The following is an 18186-nucleotide window of genomic DNA, read 5'->3' as shown; positions in this document are numbered from 1 at the left end:
AAACTTAAATGTGACAGAAGCATCGCAGTGCTCACAAGTAAGAGATATTTTAAGGGCGGTCATCTGTAAAGCACTGAAACATGGCTCTGCCTCCTCTATGTACCACTCACTGAGCTTGACACTTCCTGAGAGCTCAGAAATTTGTTAAGCTAATGAAAAATTATCCAAAACTGCATTTCTGCCTCCTCACCTCCTACTTCTTTACCAGTTGGACTTTGAAATCACTTTCAAAAACTAGTATCTGTTCAGCCACCTAATTGTCAAACCATACAAGGTTTGCTTTGCACCTCTGACCACATTTGACCATGCCAAATGCCTTTAATTTCTGGTATTTATCCTGGTATTATGCATTTGTGCAACCCCTTTCTGTATACCACAGTGGCATTTTGATACATCCTACCTTATGTGTTCTTCTTGGCTTTCTTCTTACTACAAATTTCTTCTCACCGACACTCATGGCCTTAACTCTGTGACTTCTTTTTCTAGACTGGACCTTTTCTTTGTTCAAGATCCACATTCTCATGTCTGCCTGAACTTCAGTATAAATTGAATATGTTTAGTCATTATCCCTGAGTCAATATAATACATATATAGACAGGCACAGATGCCTGCTTCATGTTTTGTCTGTATTCCCCGTCATAATGGTCTCGTATGTATTTAATCTCTAAGCAGCATTGGGGCGCCTGGGTGGCTCAGTGGGCTAAAGCCTCTGCCTTCAGCTCAGGTCATGGTCTCAGGGTCCCGGGATCGAGCCCCATGTTGGGCTCTCTGCTCAGCAGGGAGTCTCCTTCCCCCCTCTCTCTCTGCCTGCCTCTCTGCCTGCTTGTGATCTCTCTCTCTCTCTGTTAAATAAATCTTAACAACAAAAAAAACTTGGGGCACCTGGGTGGCTCAGTGGGTTAAGCCTCTGCCTTCAGCTCAGGTCATGATCTCAGTCCTGGGATCGAGCCCCACATCAGGCTCTCTGCTCAGTGGGGAGCCTGCTTCCTCCTCTCTCTCTGCCTGCCTCTCTGCTTACTCGTGATCTCTCTCTGTCAAATAAATAAATCTTTTAAAAAAAAACTTAAAAAATTAATATACACTTCCTCTTTAAAAAAAAAAAATCTATAAGCAGCATTGTACTAAGGGTATGAATGTGCTATTAGAAATTGTGAGCTATAGGGGCCGCTGTGTGGCTCAGTTGGTTAAGCGGCTACCTCACGTCATGATCCCAGAGTCTTGGAATCCAGGCCCGTGTTGGGTTCCCAGATCCTCCGGGAGCCTGCTTCTCCCTCTCCCTCTGTGACTGCCACTCCCCTTGCTTGTGCTTACTCTCTCTGTCAAATAAATAAAATCTTTTTAAAAAAAAGGGATTGTGAGCTATAAAATCTGAAAATTATAGTTCAAACCCATTCCCTGGCATCATCCGAAACCGATATAAGTAACCCTTTTGAGTATCATCTTAAACAGGTGGAAGAGAATCTGTGTTAGTTGTTAATACGGATTTTTTTTTCCTCTCAAGTTTTTCTATAAGTTCTGGTTAATTAACACATATGTAATACGGATTTTTTTTTCCTCTCGTTTTTCTGTAAGTTCTGGTTAATTAACACATATGGTAAAATTGGTTTCAGGTGTAGAATTTAATGATTCCACACTTCCATACCGCACCCAGTGTTCATCACAGCAAGTGCCCTCTTTAATACCCATCGTCCATTTAGCCCATCCCCCTCCCTCCTCCCTCCAGTTGTTAATATGATTAAATAAAATTATATACCACTAAATTTAATTCTTCCTTATACGTCATAGGCCCTCAGATGCTGGTTCCCTCCTCTCTTACCAAGTCATCCTTCTTCATGAAATGTTTAACATCCCTTTTACTGGCTCTTTGATAATAGCACTTGAGGGTTCTCTTGCTGGTGTTTTGCATGAATGGTTATAGTGTTGTATGATATAGTCTGTATTTTAATTTTTTTAACAAGTTGTAATTTAAATAGAGACTATGGAGTATTTTATGCGATGGTACATTGGTCTATCTTGTGTGCTCAATTGGCTGAGGTTTTTTTAATAAGGCAAGTTGCTCACTGCTGAAGTAATCAAGGAGTGCTATTTGATACATTAAATGAGTACTTTCTGCTTAGGTTTCATGAAAATATGATTCTCTAAGCTTTTAATGACCAAAGAAGTAGTTCTCACTGTTGTTCATTCTTAAAGATCATGTATAAACTTTTTTGCATCCCTTTTCTCTATATTAAGTTACAGAGAAGAAAATAGAACAGCAGTAATAACAATTGCCTTAATAAATTTTTATAACTTATAAATGGTAAGAAAATATCCTTTATAAAAATGCATGCTATATATCATGCAGTGTTTATATTTTTAGAATTTGTATTTAAATTGTAATATTTTAAATTTTTTCATTTCCCATCAGTTTATATTAGTCTCAAAGATTACTGTCTCCTTTCTAATTATTTTCTGTTAATGAGCATTTACTTTCAGGGATAATTTTTATTACCTTGGTAAAAAAATAATAAAGAATTGTGACCTTCTTCAGAGAATCACATTTTTTAAAACAAATTCCTTTGTTAATATCTGTGTTTTCCCCATTTTTAAAAATCTTAATATTACTTATGGAAGAATTCTACCTTTCTCTGCTTAAACCAGAGTATCTAATTCTTGTATTGATTATCTCTGGCATTCCATGCCTTTTCTAATATTACTGTTACTGTTATCTATAGTCCCGTTGTGCCTGTAGTTGTGTGAAAAGCCGTGAAAATTTTCTGAATTTTTATGGTATATTGCCAAATAGGGCTATTTACCTTATGAAAAGAGATTTTTGTACTTTAGGTTAACTTCTTAGTGATCCAGTAAAGATCTGTGTCTTAGAGATTACATATGTGGAATATCAACATTGTTTGGAATATGATTCATATAAAACCCTGAAACTTAATTATTTCACAGTATCTTTTTAGGAGTGCCTTGGTTACTCCTTTAGTTAAGCATCCAACTCTTGATCTCAGCTAGGTCTGGATCTCAGGGTGGTGAGTTCAAGCCACACTGTGTTGGGCTCCATACTGAGGGTGGAGCCTACTTAAAAAAAAAAAAAAATCCCACAAATTATCTTTTTAGAAGTCCTAGGGTGAGTATGTGCCCATGATTAAACAAAATGCAAATGGGCACCCGGGTGGCTCAGTTGGTTGAGCTGACTCTTGGTTTAGGCTCATGTCCTGATCTTAGGGCGGGCTTTCTGCTCAGTGGGGAGTCTGCTGGTTTCCCTCTCCCTCTGTGCCTCCCACCCCATGAGTACGTGAACATGCCCTCTCTCAAATAAATAAATTTTTTTTTTTTTTTTTTTTGACCAAAACAAAAGCAGACAAAAAAAGAAGAATTTAAGAAGCTAGATACAAGCTTCTTAATGTCAGGATTTTATCTTTGTAACTCTCCATGGGCTCTGATTATGTCTTGTTTTGATTTAAATATTGGGAGGAAAAGTGTGCATGTGTGGTTGAATCTCATGGGGAGCACCTTATTGTTGGATTTACTGTTATGAGATTTGGTAAATATGGTGCTATTCTTTTGTGAATTCCAGCATTTTAAATTTCTTACCTAATTTAATACATCTTTCTCCAAATGAACCTTAGAATTACTTGAAGTTCTCCAAAATCTCAGCAAGGTTTGCATTAAATATTGAGTCATACTATTCTGTGCCAATCTCAGAAACCCCTGGTATGTTTCCATTCAAATTATTTCTGAGTTCTTCAGTAAAATTTTCTAGGTTTGTTTTTTTGTTTGTTTGGTTTTGTTTTTGTTTTTTAGTTACAGTTTTAGTAAATCTCTTATTTTTTCTTTCTTACTATTTTTAGTATCTTTTCCCATTGTATTTTCTTGGTAGTGATGCAGGTATATAGGAAAGTGCTTGGATTTTCTTTACAAGCTAAATTGTTCAGCTTAGTTCCAAAAGTTTGTTATTCTTTGAGTTAATAAATTGCATTATCTTTGTAGAAGTGGGGGGAATTGACCTCTAACTTTTAATTTCTAATTTCTGTTTTTTAAGCTCTTTTCACTTATGGATATGAAACCTCCCATCTCTCGAGCCAAGATGATTCTTATCACTAAAGCTGCTATTAAAGCTATTAAGGTAAGAACAAAATATATTTAATTCAGAAAAATGTTTTTGAAATTTTGAAAATACTTTTAAACATGAGAATTCATCCTCTTAGGTTAGGCATGAATCAAAGAACAGTAACTAGCTTTTGCTGGAGACACATGATAAAACAGTGCAATATATTTGAAATGTAACACATTATTTTAAAAAAACCTTTTTTTCCTTTTTTGTTGTTTTAGTATTTCCCATTTATATTTTTTCCAACTTTGTTGAAGTATAATTGACAAAATCAAATTTATTTTAAAATAATTGTTTGTTTAAATAAATTTTTTAAAATGATGGTTTAATACACTTACACATTATGAAATGATTAAGACAGTCACGCTAATTAGCACATCTGTTGTCTCACGTATTTGCTGGTGTGTGTGTGTCAGAAAGTTGAATAGAAGTAGAGAGTAGAATGAAAGGATTTTTTCTTTGTTTTAGTTAATTCTTGCCATAAATCAGCTGAGTATTAGCCTCATACTTATATTTAAAAAACAACTTACGCTCCATGAAGTTAAATGTTTTCCTCAAGATCATGCCTAAGTAGCTGACTCACTTTAGAAACTGCATTATTTAGTTCCAGTTCCACTGTTCTTATCGGGCTCGAGTTCCCTGAATACACTGCTTTATTAAGGCTTATTGATTAAAAATCTTTAATAAAAGGACCTTTTGGGGGTATTTTTGTAGTTTCTGTTTTGGTTAATTCTCTTCTGATTCATGATTGTTCACTTACTGACTAGGGATTATTTGTCATGGTTCATTCAGTATTTTGAGAATTCACATTGTGCAAATTTTAAGGTTTTGAGTATTTCCTAATTATATTACTGAATATGTAGAAATATTTAAACTGTATAATAATTTTCTTACAATTCTTTTCAGCTTTATAAGCATGTAGTTCAAATAGTTGAAAAGTTCATCAAAAAGGTAACTATCCATTTCCTTATTGCTTCATTTTAGTTATGATCAGTATTCATAATTTACTTTGTAAATTGTAATTTGGTTGCTTGCTTCTAAAGCCATTCTACCAAAAAGGTTGTCACTAGGTATTCTTGTTAATCGCTTGAGTTTGTTTTTTAACTGAAAATGTATAGCAATGCTGTAAACATAAGGTAGGCACTCGACAAGTTTCCTGTGTACTCAGCATGACTCTTCTGAGTCTGATGTGCCTCCTGTGCCATTTGCCGTTTACTTCATTGACATTTAACTCATCTTGAAGTATTTCAAATGAAATCACTTTGTAAAGTTTTTCCAGCTTTTTCCTGCTCCTATCATAATTAAATCATTTTTCACTTTTACAGTTGTATCTGGTTTTATAACCAGATGTGATTAGCATACATCTATCTCTCTCACCAGGGGAGGACTGAGAACAGAGACTTAAACCTCTCTGTCTACCCCTCCCCTCCCCAAAACCTGGAGCTGTGTTTTGTAGTACGAACCAGTAAATGTGTGTGGCATTGTCTTTAATCCATGGCCTTTGAATATTAACTGAGAGTTAGGAGTGAAGAGTCCCAATAGACCAAAAAAAAAGATCAGTAGAAGTTTTTATAGTAGCAAATCAAAGTACCATTAAGCAAAATGGAAAAAAATTAAAATTACCTATTTGCCACCACCCCAGATTACTATGATATTTATATTTGGATCTACTCATTTTTTAATTCTGTACACATACATTCATAAAAGAAACTGGTGACATCAATAGCTGCTTTCCCACTGAATTTATCATAAAATGTCTGCAAAAAGTATTCCATTGCATGATTGTTTCCACAATTTACTCCGCTAGTTCCTTTTGGACATTTCAACTTCGGTGGCTGGCCTTAAGGAAAAAATTAGCCACATCTTAATGGTTTTCCTTATGATAAATTTCTAGATGTGGAATTGTTGGATCAAATAAGGCTTTGCTGTTATTGCTAAATCATCATCCTTAAAGATTGTACCACCAGAAATATATATGTATCTGTTTCTCCTTTCTTCTTATTAATTTGGTGGGCCAAAAATGTGATCTGTCAGTTTTTCTTTTCTCTGGTACTATACTTGAGTAGATTTAAAATTGATGTTACTAAAACTATCTTTTTGATAACTTTAAAAGGTAGAAATTATTTTTTTAAACAGGATGAATTGGGAGTAGAGAGTATTATAATAAGTGGATTTGTGTGGAAGTGGCTTAGGGATTGGTAAAGTAATGTTGATTTTGGGAAATTGTGGGGTGGGGAGAGGGATCAGAGGAAAGTAAAGTACTGGGGATCTGGAGAGTCAGGAGAATTGGTAATTCTGTACAGACCTGTGGGAAATTTGACAAGCTAGCCAATAAAAGAACCAAACACCCAAGCAGTTTCTAAATAGAAACAATCATTGGATATACAGAGTTTATCCACATAAAAGAGAGATTTTGGGGCATCAAATTGTGATTTTGCTTTTCTTGTATTAACTTTGCATCTTTGTCTTTGTAGTGTAAACCAGAGTACAAGGTTCCAGGATTATATGTAATTGACTCAATTGTGCGACAGTCTCGTCACCAGTTTGGAACTGATAAAGATGTTTTTGGGCCAAGATTCTCTAAAAACATAACCGCCACATTCCAATATTTATATCTTTGTCCATCTGAAGATAAGGTATAGTTAATAATTTTTAAAATAAAACTTGTATTATTTCTGTATTTAAATGTATTTAAATGCATACTATATATTTGAAAGAGAATTATGTGGGGAGCTCTGTGAAATTGAAACAAAACCCAGTGTTTTCTCTTGTGGCCATCTCATGTTTATGTATTTTCTTGTGAAATTCTTGTGGAATGTTGTACTGTTGAAAAAGGAGTTGGAAAGATTGACTCGTAATTGAGTGATAAATTCTGCCATAGAAAAAGGCGGTACTTATCTCATATTGTTGCTTATTCCAGAAAGAAGGGACCAATAATTGATGGCTTTCCCTAGCATTTTGAGAGACTGGAACATAAATGGTATTCATTAGCAATCAGACTACAGTATTTAATTCCTCATTTTTACAGCTGATTTTACTATGTGCTATGAAAAGGGTAGAAGAAAGAACATTACAGACATGATAACTGGACTCCCAGTAGATGGGAGAAATACACTGCTGAATCCACTCAGAAGAATGAAGACGTTTACAGTGAATACTATATAAATTTGGGTGTTGTGGATTCTCTATCTGTATTCTTAGAGGAATGTTCTTAATGGGAAAAATATACAAGACAAAAAAATCATTTCCTGAGTAGGACATAAGAGTTATTTTTCCCATGAGTAACACATCTTCTCTCGATCGCTGTCATATTTACTGAGCCATAAAACGGCTTAGCTATCAGTTATAGGCCAGTTTCTTAAATATTTTAACTGTTAAAATCATCCTGAAGAAATTCTTCACTTCATTTATTTTTCTAAGATAATTACTTTTTTTGTCAGTGACGGTATTTCTTTGTAATCATAAATATAATGAAAACTTGAAGTACATTTTTTATTATGTTTGTTTTGATTATCTAGCTTATATTTTTTTTTTCTGTTTTTCCCCCTTGCTTTTTATTCTAGTGTATACTACTGAAGAAAGGCTGATTAGGGTAGTAATAAACAGTAATAAACAGAATTTAGCAATTCTAAAGATAAATTTTTTTTGTTTATGAAACAGACTTAGTATGGAGTTACTAGCTTGGAGATTTCTTTTTTAGAGGTATAATACATTATTTGTGAAAATATTTATTGTATGTTCATGTTTTATTGCACGTAACAGAGTAAAATAGTTCGTGTGCTGAACCTTTGGCAAAAAAATGGAGTATTCAAAATTGAAATTATTCAGCCTCTTTTGGACATGGCTGCGGGAACCAGTAACGCCGCCCCAGTAGCAGAAAATGTTACTAATAATGAAGGTATGGCCAAGTATATCTGTGAACTTAGAAAAATACTTGTATAACTTTTGTATGTGAGAAGTTCGTGGTCTGATTATATTGGTGGAATTTTTCTATAAGAAAGACATTTGAATTTACATCTTGGAAGGTATGGTTTTCTTTTCACAGTTCTTATTTCTAATAAAAATATGCTCTTTCATGTATTTGCTATAGTACAGAGTCTAGTACCATGATCTTTATTTTTTTCCTGTATTTTAAACTAAATGCAGTGTTGTTTTAGTAAAAAAGCTAATGGAGTTTAAAAAGGAAAATTTGAAGATTAAAGTTTTTGCAGGTCTTAATGGCCTTTTCTTTTTTAGGTTCACCTCCACCTCCAGTTAAAGTTTCTTCTGAACCACCCCAAGCCACTACAAACTCTGTACCAACTGTACCACAGCTGCCTAGCTCTGATGCTTTTGCTGCTGTGGCCCAACTGTTTCAGACAACTCAAGGTCAACAGGTAAACTACCATCTCAAGATTAAATTCCTTGCAGTTAGGTACTATTTTCAGTTTTTATTTTCTATTCCTAACTAATGAACACATTCAAGGGAGGAAATATTTCTCCTTTTCACCTAGAAAAGCATTTACGAGGCAGGTAACAGCATAGGGATAACGGGCAAGGAGGGAAAGGTGAGAAATGCAGGAGCCGTGCGCTGAGCTGTAGCAGTGCCCCTGTGAAGAGAACTTCAGAACTGCTGACTGGTTGGTACTGTTGCTCATGATTCTAGCATTTCAGACTAACTCCAAAATTATGTTTGGATTGGAGATATTCTTTACATTTTTCTAGAAAACATCTCTTTACCTTGTTCACAGTTCAGTGTATTTTCTCTTTTTGACTGTTGTTTTCTACCTGTTGGGGTATCAGCAGACATGTTTAACCTTAAATGACACACACTGTGTCCCTGGTATTTACAACAGACTTAACCTTTACTAAAAGGTGTGTTCTTTTTCCAGTTCGCTTTGTGCCTGTGCTGTTTTGAGTTACCTTTAAGATTTTTTTTTTCCCAGTAAATCAACCTTTGATACTGTGATTATACTTTGTTATGTGCTTTATCAGTTCTCCCATTCTTTAAGCTTCAGCAGATCCTTCAGACTTTTCAACAGCCTCCAAAACCGCAGTCGCCAGCCATTGACAATGCTGTGATGGCTCAGGTCCAGGCCATCACAGCTCAGTTAAAGACAGCTCCTGCACAGCCACCTGAACAAAAAGCTGTTTTCCCTCCACCTGAGCAAAAAACTGCATTTGACAAGGTAGGCTTGATTCTCTTACATAACCCACCTTGAATGTTTATACCGCTCAGTTTAGGATATGGAAGGTACTTCTCTCTTTCTCTCTAGATTGTTCATTTTGTTGTTTTATGACTTAAAGGATTTTCCCCCCTGACAGCAAAACGTTGATTATTTTTCCTGGCTCTAAGTGTGTACTGTATACTCACTGCAAAAATTTTTAGTAAATTGGAAGTAGGAAAGTCAACAAGAGAACTTTCACCATTAACCCCTGTACTTAGAGATAACTACTGTAAGTTTTTGCTGTATGTCTCTTCTGAACTAATTTCCTGTGGATAGGTTTTTCTTTATTTGGTTGTAGTACATATTTATATTACAATATATAATATATGCATGTTTTATGCTTAATAGATAAATATATATACACACAGTTTTTAACTTGTTTTGATCTTAATTCTCTTGTCATTTTGAAGGTTTAGATTTAGATCTACATTTTTACTGAGTGCTTATTGTGAGGAGTATTCATTACATGTGCACCTCACAGTTTAGCCATTCCCCTGTTGACAGACACTGAAGTTGCCTTTTGCTTTTTGCTCTTAGAACTTAGTTACCATATGTATAACTTGAGAGTTTCCTTGGTGCAGTGTCTTCTAGCTGCAATGTTGGAGGCACGTTTAAGGAGCTACAACTAAGGATATAGATCTGCTGGATTCATAGAGCTCAGAGCTTCCTGTGGAAATGGCAGCCCAGACAACTCTGTCTTAGCTGTTTTATGTCTTGTCTGTTTATTGGGTTTATGACTATATAAAATTTCATTTTTTTTGGTCCTACTGCCAAAAATACAAATGTTTGAAAACCCTAGAACTAAGTGAAATCTTTTAGCTTAGTCATCTCTAAAATGTTTTATTCTTTCCAGATTTTAATTTTAAGATATAATTTTATTGCTGGTAGTCCAAATTAAGAATCCATTTGACAAATACTAGTCATTATATCTTCGTGATTTATGAACAACTACTTACTAAAAGAAGTTTGGGTAAAATTTCAAGTCGAAAAGGAGTGCATGCTTATAGGGAAAAATAACAATACAGGAAGTTCTAAAGTAAAAAGGAAAGCAGTTACCTGTTTGGAACAGATTTGTGTATGTTTTTTCAGAGTTTAGGAAAACTCTCCAACCGTATATATTTTTTAAAATTTTATATTTTCTTTTGGTAGTTTTATGTTTTTGTTTTTTTATGTTTGTCTCTTCATTCCATCTGGAACCTGTTTTAGAATATGGTTCAAGATAGTTGTATCTTGAACTTTTTGGAAATAGCCAATTCTCCCTCCCTATTTTTGTCATACATTGAATTCTCATTTGTTTCTATGTCTGTTTGTGGGCATTTGAACTCCGTTGTGTCCTCCTAATGTAATTATTTCTGCATCATAACAATTTAACTACTTGCAGCTTCTGTACTATATTATTTCATTTCCAAGTATTACATACACGGCCCGCACACATGCAAAGTGAGAGAGGGACAGATTGGTTAATTTGTAAGGAATTGTTTGACACAGTTGTGGAGGCTGGCAAATCGAAATTTGTAGGGCAGGCTGGAAATTTAGGCAAGAGTTAATGTTGCAGTTCTGAGTCTGAATTCTACAGAGCAAGGTTTTTTATGTTGCTGTCTTGAGAATTCCTTCTTGGGGAAACCAAAGTTCTTATTCCTAAAGCCTTCGCTGAGTGGTTGAGGCCCACCCATATTATGGAGGGTATTTCTTTATTCAAATTCTGTTAATTTAAATATTAATCACATTTTTAAAAGACCTTCACAGGAACATCTAGATGAATATTTGACCAAACAACTGGGCATGGTAACCTATAGCCAGATTGATCCAATTAACCATCACATCATACTTTTCAAGATGAACTTTGACATAAATTTTAGAATTTATAAGTTAATTTAAGAAGTACCAAGAGCTTTACACAGAATGTCCATTTATTAAAATCCCTTTTCATACAAATCTTGTACATTTATTACATCACTTATTTCTAAGATGTTTAGTCATTCTTCCTGTTTGTTTCTTTTATCTTTTAAATGTTCATGATACTAAACACTTAATTTTTTAGTTGGTTCTCAGATTTCTGGGTAGCTACTAAATTTGACTTTTCCTCTTCCATATGTATTCCTGTTTCTTTTTCTTATTGTACTGGTGGCTGGGGCTTCAAAAAATACTGAATAATAGAAATGCTTATGGAGTCCTTTGTTGGTCAAGTGATTTGGTCGGTGTTTGTCAGTTACATGAAGTTCAGAAAAAGAAATGCTGTGATTTTCCTTTGACTAAAAGGTCTGTTTTAAGCTAGTAGAACAGCTTCAGCTGCTTCACAGATCTTCACTTTCCTAAAAAGCAACAAAAATGTCTTTTTGGATCTTAGTTTTAATTTTTTAATTTCTTCAAATCATTTTCAACGCAATAGGTATAAATCTTAAAACTTTGAAGAACATATCTACATGTGAAAAACAGTAAAGACCAGAAGTTTTGTTTCTTGTAGATAGTCTAGACCTGAGTTTTAATTTTGACTCCCATCATTGACTCTGTCTTGATGCTGAGTCACTTAAGTATTCATTGTGCAGCACTGTAAAAGTGACGGCAGCGTGTAGGCCTTGCTGCTTTGAGGGTCAGATGACATGCTGATGTGTAAGACAACAAGGTGTCTGGTCGCAGTTAGATCAGTTACTCTAAGAATTCTTTTTTAAGATTTTGTTTATTTATTTGACAGAAAGAACGCATAAGTAGGCAGAGCAGGAGGCAGAGGGAGACAGAGGGAGAAGCAGGCTCTCCGCTGAGCAGGGAGCCTGATGTGGGGCTCGATGGGATCATGACTTGAGCCAAAGGCAGACGTTGACCGCTTAACCAGCAGAGCCACCCAGGCGCCCTCTGTAAGAACTTTTAATGACATGGCCTAGCATTACAAAGAAATAATGTTATCCAAGAAGGGGACTTTCTTGCCCAATTCAGAAATCTCTTATCCAGTAAAGTAGAACCGTAATTTCTAGGCAGAACTACCACAGAACAACACAAGTTTAGGAATTTGAGGTTGAAAATCCATGACTAGAACGGGCACAGCTTGAGGGAAACGACTGCTTGTTTGAATGCCAGAGATTGAGAGATTTGCAGTCAAAAAGAACTGTCCACATCCCAGTTCTGCCATTTGGTGGCTCTGCGGTCTGAGTAATGTTTCTTAATCACCTGGGTCTTGGATTCCTTGTCTATAAAAAGAAGAAATTATATCTAAGCTATGTGTACATTGCAGGCCTCTTGTGATGAAGTATCATACATAGATACGTAAACAGTAGATGGTGGTAGGAGTAGGTGTTTGTGGTGTTACCTTCCTTCCTTGCTGAACAAATGTCATCTTATTTTTAAATGGCTCTTCTAAACATGTGATCTTGTGACGTGTTGAGCTAGCTTGCTTGTTTCCTTCCTTCCTTCCTTCCATGTTTCTGGTACTCTGACATGAGCTGTGAAGCTTTAAGGAAGAAGTTGGTGCCCAGGTAGTAAATTCTTCATGGCCGTGTCTGTGCCATTCCCTTTTTTCTTTGTCATATTAGTTTTTGAGCAAGCAGCATATGGACATTTTTCTTTAGGGATTTATAGTGATTGGATAAGATGGTCTTGGTACATTTTTACAGTTAACTGAAAATATGCACCCATTTTCATGGTTGCAAAGTTCCAAACGTTTTTAGTGTGAATATTTTAATATTTATGTTGCTAAATTAACTATAAAATAAGTGTATAGAAAATAATCAGAAAACACTTCATTTATAATTGGTGAAGAAAAACAGTAAAAGATTCTTTCTCAGGAGCACCTGGGTGGCTCAGTGGGTTAAAACCTCTGCCTTCGGCTCAGGTTGTGGTCCCAGGGTCCTGGGATCAAGCCCCTCATCGGGCTCTCTGCTCGGCAGGGAGCCTGCTTCCCCCTCTCTCTCTGCCTGCCTCTCTGCCTACTTGTGATCTCTGCCTGTCAAATAAATAAATAAAATCTTTTTTAAAAAAAATTCTTTTTCAGATGGCATTTGTGTGGCGTTGGTTTGTCTGTGAACCAAGGTGCTAAGGGGCCAGTGGGAGCATGAGATGGTGCATGACTGCACTGGGATCGTAGATGAGAGGAGATATCTGTTGTTTTTATCAAGTCTTTTGTGTACTGTATCCCAGCCCAACTTTATCATTTTGTTTTCCAATCCTAATTTTTAAATGGGTGCTCGCTTCGGCAGCACATATACTAATTTTTAAATGGAATATTGATGTACCTATTCCAGAAGCTACTCGATAGATTTGATTATGATGATGAGCCAGAGGCTGTGGAAGAATCAAAGAAGGAAGATGGCGCCACCGCTGTCGCTGCTGCACCTGCTGTGGCTGTTGCACCTCCCGCACCCTCTGCTACCGCGCCAGCCCCGGCACCTGCTGCTTCCCCTCCACAGGCGCCCTTGTAAGTTCTTTCCTGTGCTCATCCATGGATAGAGTTGGGAGTCGTAATCAGGCATGAGACAAGTGCAGTTGATCGTTGGTACAGCATGGTGATTACGTAGGGGTGCCAGCCTGCCCAGAGTCTGAAGTCTGCATTATAACTTGCCTCTCCCAAAACTTACATAACCTACTCTTTACTGGAAGCCAAACTTGTATACATACTGTGTTCGTCGAATAAAGTAAGCTAGAGGAAAAACAGTGTTAAAATCATAAGGAAGAGAAAATATGTTTACAGTACTATACTGTAGCCAAAAACTGTACGTGGACTCACATAGTTGAAACCCATGTTTTCAAGGGTCAACTATAACTTCATTAACAGTCATTTTTCATATAGTCATTGTTTTTTAAAATGATACTTGGGTTTTCTTTTGAATGGGGAGGAGATGCTATAAGATTTACAGTTAAAAATGGCTTTTACATTGGGAATAATGCTGGGTGTATAAATTAATGTAGGCAAGTACATGATTCAGTAAGATGTTAATTATTAATGACTCCTGAACAGCGTTCTTAATGTCTCTGTAGTATAAATATGGCTTAGAATCTTACGTGTTTTTGAATGGATAAAATGAAGATTGCTCCTCTTTTTTTAGTGGGTTTCCTGGAGATGGCATGCAGCAGCCGGCATACACACAGCATCAAACTATGGATCAGTTTCAACCTCGAATGATGACGATACAGCAGGACCCAGTGCATCATCAGGTATACACATTTTTCTCGCCACTTAGTTTTAGTATGTGAGGTTCTGTTCGTTAGAGCATACGGATTGCCCCTGCCAGCCCACTGTTAGTTAGCTGTTTGGCTAAGTAGTGCTGCAGCTGCAGTCAAAGCTGTTGTGCATAAGATTGACTTGAGTTGTTATTTTTAAAAAGCTTTAATTAAAACAAGCAAACTAAATATTACATGCTTATAATTTAATAACAGGTAGTTTTGTTAAAACCATTTAGAGAGAGATAGCTCTGTTTTAGGTACCTGGCCTGCTTAATGGTGCAGCTTTTTCCCTTGTGATGATCTTTTTGGGGGGGTAGATGTTTGAGATGCTTTAGAGCGTTTTTAGCTCTCCACATTCAGGAGTATAGTTTGAAGTCTGCCGTGAAAGGAACTCTGAAAAATTACAAGAAGTTCGTAGGGGTTTGCTATTGGGTTTATTTTAGCAAATCCTTTATTCAGAGTTTCCTAAACTTGACTGCACAGCTAAACGACGGAGGTAGGGATCTAATGCTAAAATCAAATCTAAAGAATCTGTTACAGATTCTATTTTATAACCAGCCTTGGGAAATACTACTTCGTGTCCTTGGTTTAGAAAGGGTTCTGAGAAATACTCTGAAGAGTATGTTCATGTTCTTAATGTGTATCATGTTTGATCCATTCTGTAATTTGCTAGTAGGAGATTGATACTGTGTAAAGATTTTATTTATTTTGAGAGAGCGAGAGAGCACAAGCAGAGAGGAGGGAGAAGGAGAAGCAGGCTTGCCACTGAGCAGGAAACCTGATGTGGGGCTTGATCCTAGAACCATGGGATCATGACCTGAGCCAAAGGCAGATACTTGACCAACTGAGCCACCCAGGAGCCCCTATATTTATACTTTTAATATTGTCCATATTGGAATGGCACATGCAAAAATATGTTATGTTGTGGTTTACGCTCATTATTAATATGATATTTTGAACCCTAAAAGTAGGTATGTTTATTGAAATTCCCCTTGGAGTAAATTTTTAAAAAGTGAACCTATGCATCAGTGCTATAGCCACTGTCCTTCCCAATTGACTTGATTGCCTTTGAGATTGAAGGGAGACAGATTGCAGTACAGCATCTCTCTGAATTTTAAGTTTATTCGGTCACATTGTTCTCTTATAAATGAAATTATGTCTTTAAATATATGAAGTCAAGCCTTTGTATTTATAATTTTAAAAATGAGTTCTAGAATTTTTAACTATATACTTGATGTAAATTCTTCAGATAAATACTACACTTACGGAAATTGTTAATCGTTATTGTATGTCACTACTCGGTTTTTCCTTGATCAGAATTGCTTGAAGATGTTTTAGTTTTACATCAAGTAACTAAGGACTTTCCAAATTATTTTTGGTAGCTGTTACTTAAAATCTACTCACGTGCTTTCTTTAAAAACAAAAGGTTCCACTTCCTCCTAATGGACAGATGCCAGGATTTGGCCTTCTTCCTACACCTCCATTTCCTCCCATGGCTCAGTCTGTGATTCCTCCAACTCCACCCGTGCAGCAGCCTTTCCAAGCTGCTTTTCAGGCACAGAATGAACCACTAACACAGAAGGCACATCAGGTAGAACTTTATTCTCAGATTGGTTCTTTTTGGTTGCTTTGACTTATGTACAGATTCCTGCCTGTTTGCTTTGTTATCTTCATTTCTGAATGTGAAGAAAGACTTCTTTGGGCACATATTCACCCTTTCTGTGCCTAAAGCTTTTCATCTGGAAAGTGGACATAGTAATAACCAATTTCCGTAGGATTCTGTGAGGATTGAGACAGAGTCCAGAATGCTTAACTAAAATGCCTAGTTTACCACTGTAATCAATGGTTTAATAAAATTATATGTAACTTATACAGATTTCCAGAAGTAGAGAAGTGTTTCTTCTAATCTTGTAAACCATATAAAAACTTTTTTTCCTCACTGATGGACAGTCATTATTAAACTGGTAATGTGGTGTCAAGTAACCAGAATAAAACTGTTGAGGCAAAAGATTTGTAATTTAGCATTTTGTAGATTTTGTCTTCTTGCCTGTATAATTTCCATTTCTCTCATTTAATGATGGGTGGTTGTTTTGGTTCTTTTTGCTTTTATTGATTTTTAAAGGAAATGGAAGTCGAACAGCCTTGTATTCAAGAGGTTAAGCGGCACATGTCTGATAACAGGAAGTCAAGATCTAGGTCAGCATCCAGGTAATTGATAGAAAATGTTTTTCCAATCCTGTATGTCTTAGGAGACAAATTAAAATCAAACTGGATTATTTTTAGATCTACAATGTTAATAAAATAACATTTGGTGTATTTTTATGTCTGTCTGTGTAGAGTGGGAGCAGAAGTAGTGATGTAAATAAAAAACTAAGGCCTGTCGTCTTACCCGTGCTTTTCCCCTGGAGTTGCTCCAGCGGCTGCACGCATATATGCATAGAATGATAGGAATTCTGTATCCACAGTTCCTTTTCAAGTTGATCAGCCAACAGAAGTGGAACGGTAATAAGTAATACCATAAACAGATAATATTTTTGTTTGCTGCAGAAAAGAAGATAACTGAGAAGATAGATACCAGTAGTAGCAGTCTGTCTCAGTGATGATAGCTTCTTACACTCCCAGGCACATAATTTAGTATAGTACCAAGATATCAAAGATGAGAGACTATTTTATAAGCCAGCAGCCTTATTTATCTCCCTTAAAATATGTGCATGCTTTCTAACTTGCAACATATTAAGCTTTTTAAAAATGAATTCTCTGCTTTTGAATTATTACATGTCTAAACATTAAAGTACCTAGTTATATTTTTTCTTTTTCAGATTAATACCCACTTACATTTTCAGTTCTTTCTCTGTATTCTATCCATTCTCCCCGTCATGAAAATGTTAGGTCACCAAAAAGAAGGCGATCTCGATCTGGCTCTAGATCTCGAAGGTCCCGCCATCGACGTTCTCGATCCCGGTCCAGAGACAGACGCCGACATTCTCCTAGATCTCGGTCCCAAGAAAGGCGAGACAGAGAAAAAGAAAGAGAACGCCGACAAAAAGGCCTTCCTCAAATCAAACCAGAAACTGCGAGTGGTAAATTAACTTTTACATTCAGACTTCTTGCATTATTTTTTGTGTATCTCGGGTATAAAATGTTTTATAACTGTTAGCAACATACTGCTTTATTTTCTTTTTTTTGTTTGTGCTTTGGCATACACCCTTGACTTTGATGTGTTAAACATAAGGAATAACACGGAGGACATTAGGAGAAGAAAGGCAAAAGTGAAGCGGGGGCGAATCAGAGGAGGAGAAAATCATGAGAGACTGTGGACTCTGGGAAACAAACTGAGTGTTTTAGGGGGGAAGGGGATAGGAAGATGGGTGAGCCCAGTGGTGGGTATTAAGGAGGGCACGGATTGCATGGAGCACTGGGTGTTATACACAATGAATCTTGGATCACTGCATCAAAAACTAATGACGTACTGTATGGTGACTGATAAAACACACACACAAAAAAACTAGCTGTAAAGCAGCAGTAAGGAGTGAACCCAGCTAATAGTGATGAAGAATAAAGTGATAGCATGTCTTGAATTTAATGTATGAAGTGGGAGCCAATGAATTAGCACTCCTATACATGGAGAGGTTTTACAGTTTACAGAATATATTAGCTTGCATTATCTCTTGAATCTCACCATGTATTTAGAATATGTTTAATAAGGTATGCTAGACACATTCATGATGT

At 36.1% G+C, this 18186-nt stretch overlaps 1 protein-coding gene across 5 annotated transcripts in view; it reads left to right on the top strand.

The window, feature by feature from the left end:
- Nucleotides 1-18186, top strand: part of SCAF4 (SR-related CTD associated factor 4) — a 71207-nt gene that overhangs the window by 20446 nt on the left and 32575 nt on the right. For all 5 annotated transcript variants that reach the window (XM_046002788.1, XM_046002783.1, XM_046002787.1 and 2 more), the window contains exons 2-12: nt 4031-4114; nt 5006-5050; nt 6574-6735; nt 7862-7997; nt 8336-8475; nt 9091-9267; nt 13539-13711; nt 14340-14448; nt 15884-16048; nt 16580-16665; nt 17347-17537. In XM_046002788.1, coding sequence (XP_045858744.1) covers nt 4031-4114; nt 5006-5050; nt 6574-6735; nt 7862-7997; nt 8336-8475; nt 9091-9267; nt 13539-13711; nt 14340-14448; nt 15884-16048; nt 16580-16665; nt 17347-17537 — 1468 coding nt within the window. The remainder of the gene's footprint in view (nt 1-4030; nt 4115-5005; nt 5051-6573; nt 6736-7861; nt 7998-8335; nt 8476-9090; nt 9268-13538; nt 13712-14339; nt 14449-15883; nt 16049-16579; nt 16666-17346; nt 17538-18186) is intronic.

Source organism: Meles meles, chromosome 4 (genome assembly GCF_922984935.1).
Source record: "Meles meles chromosome 4, mMelMel3.1 paternal haplotype, whole genome shotgun sequence".
Taxonomy (NCBI): domain Eukaryota; kingdom Metazoa; phylum Chordata; class Mammalia; order Carnivora; family Mustelidae; genus Meles; species Meles meles.
The sequence above is the reverse complement of the archived record's forward strand: the minus strand, read 5'-3'. Positions and strand labels throughout refer to the sequence as shown.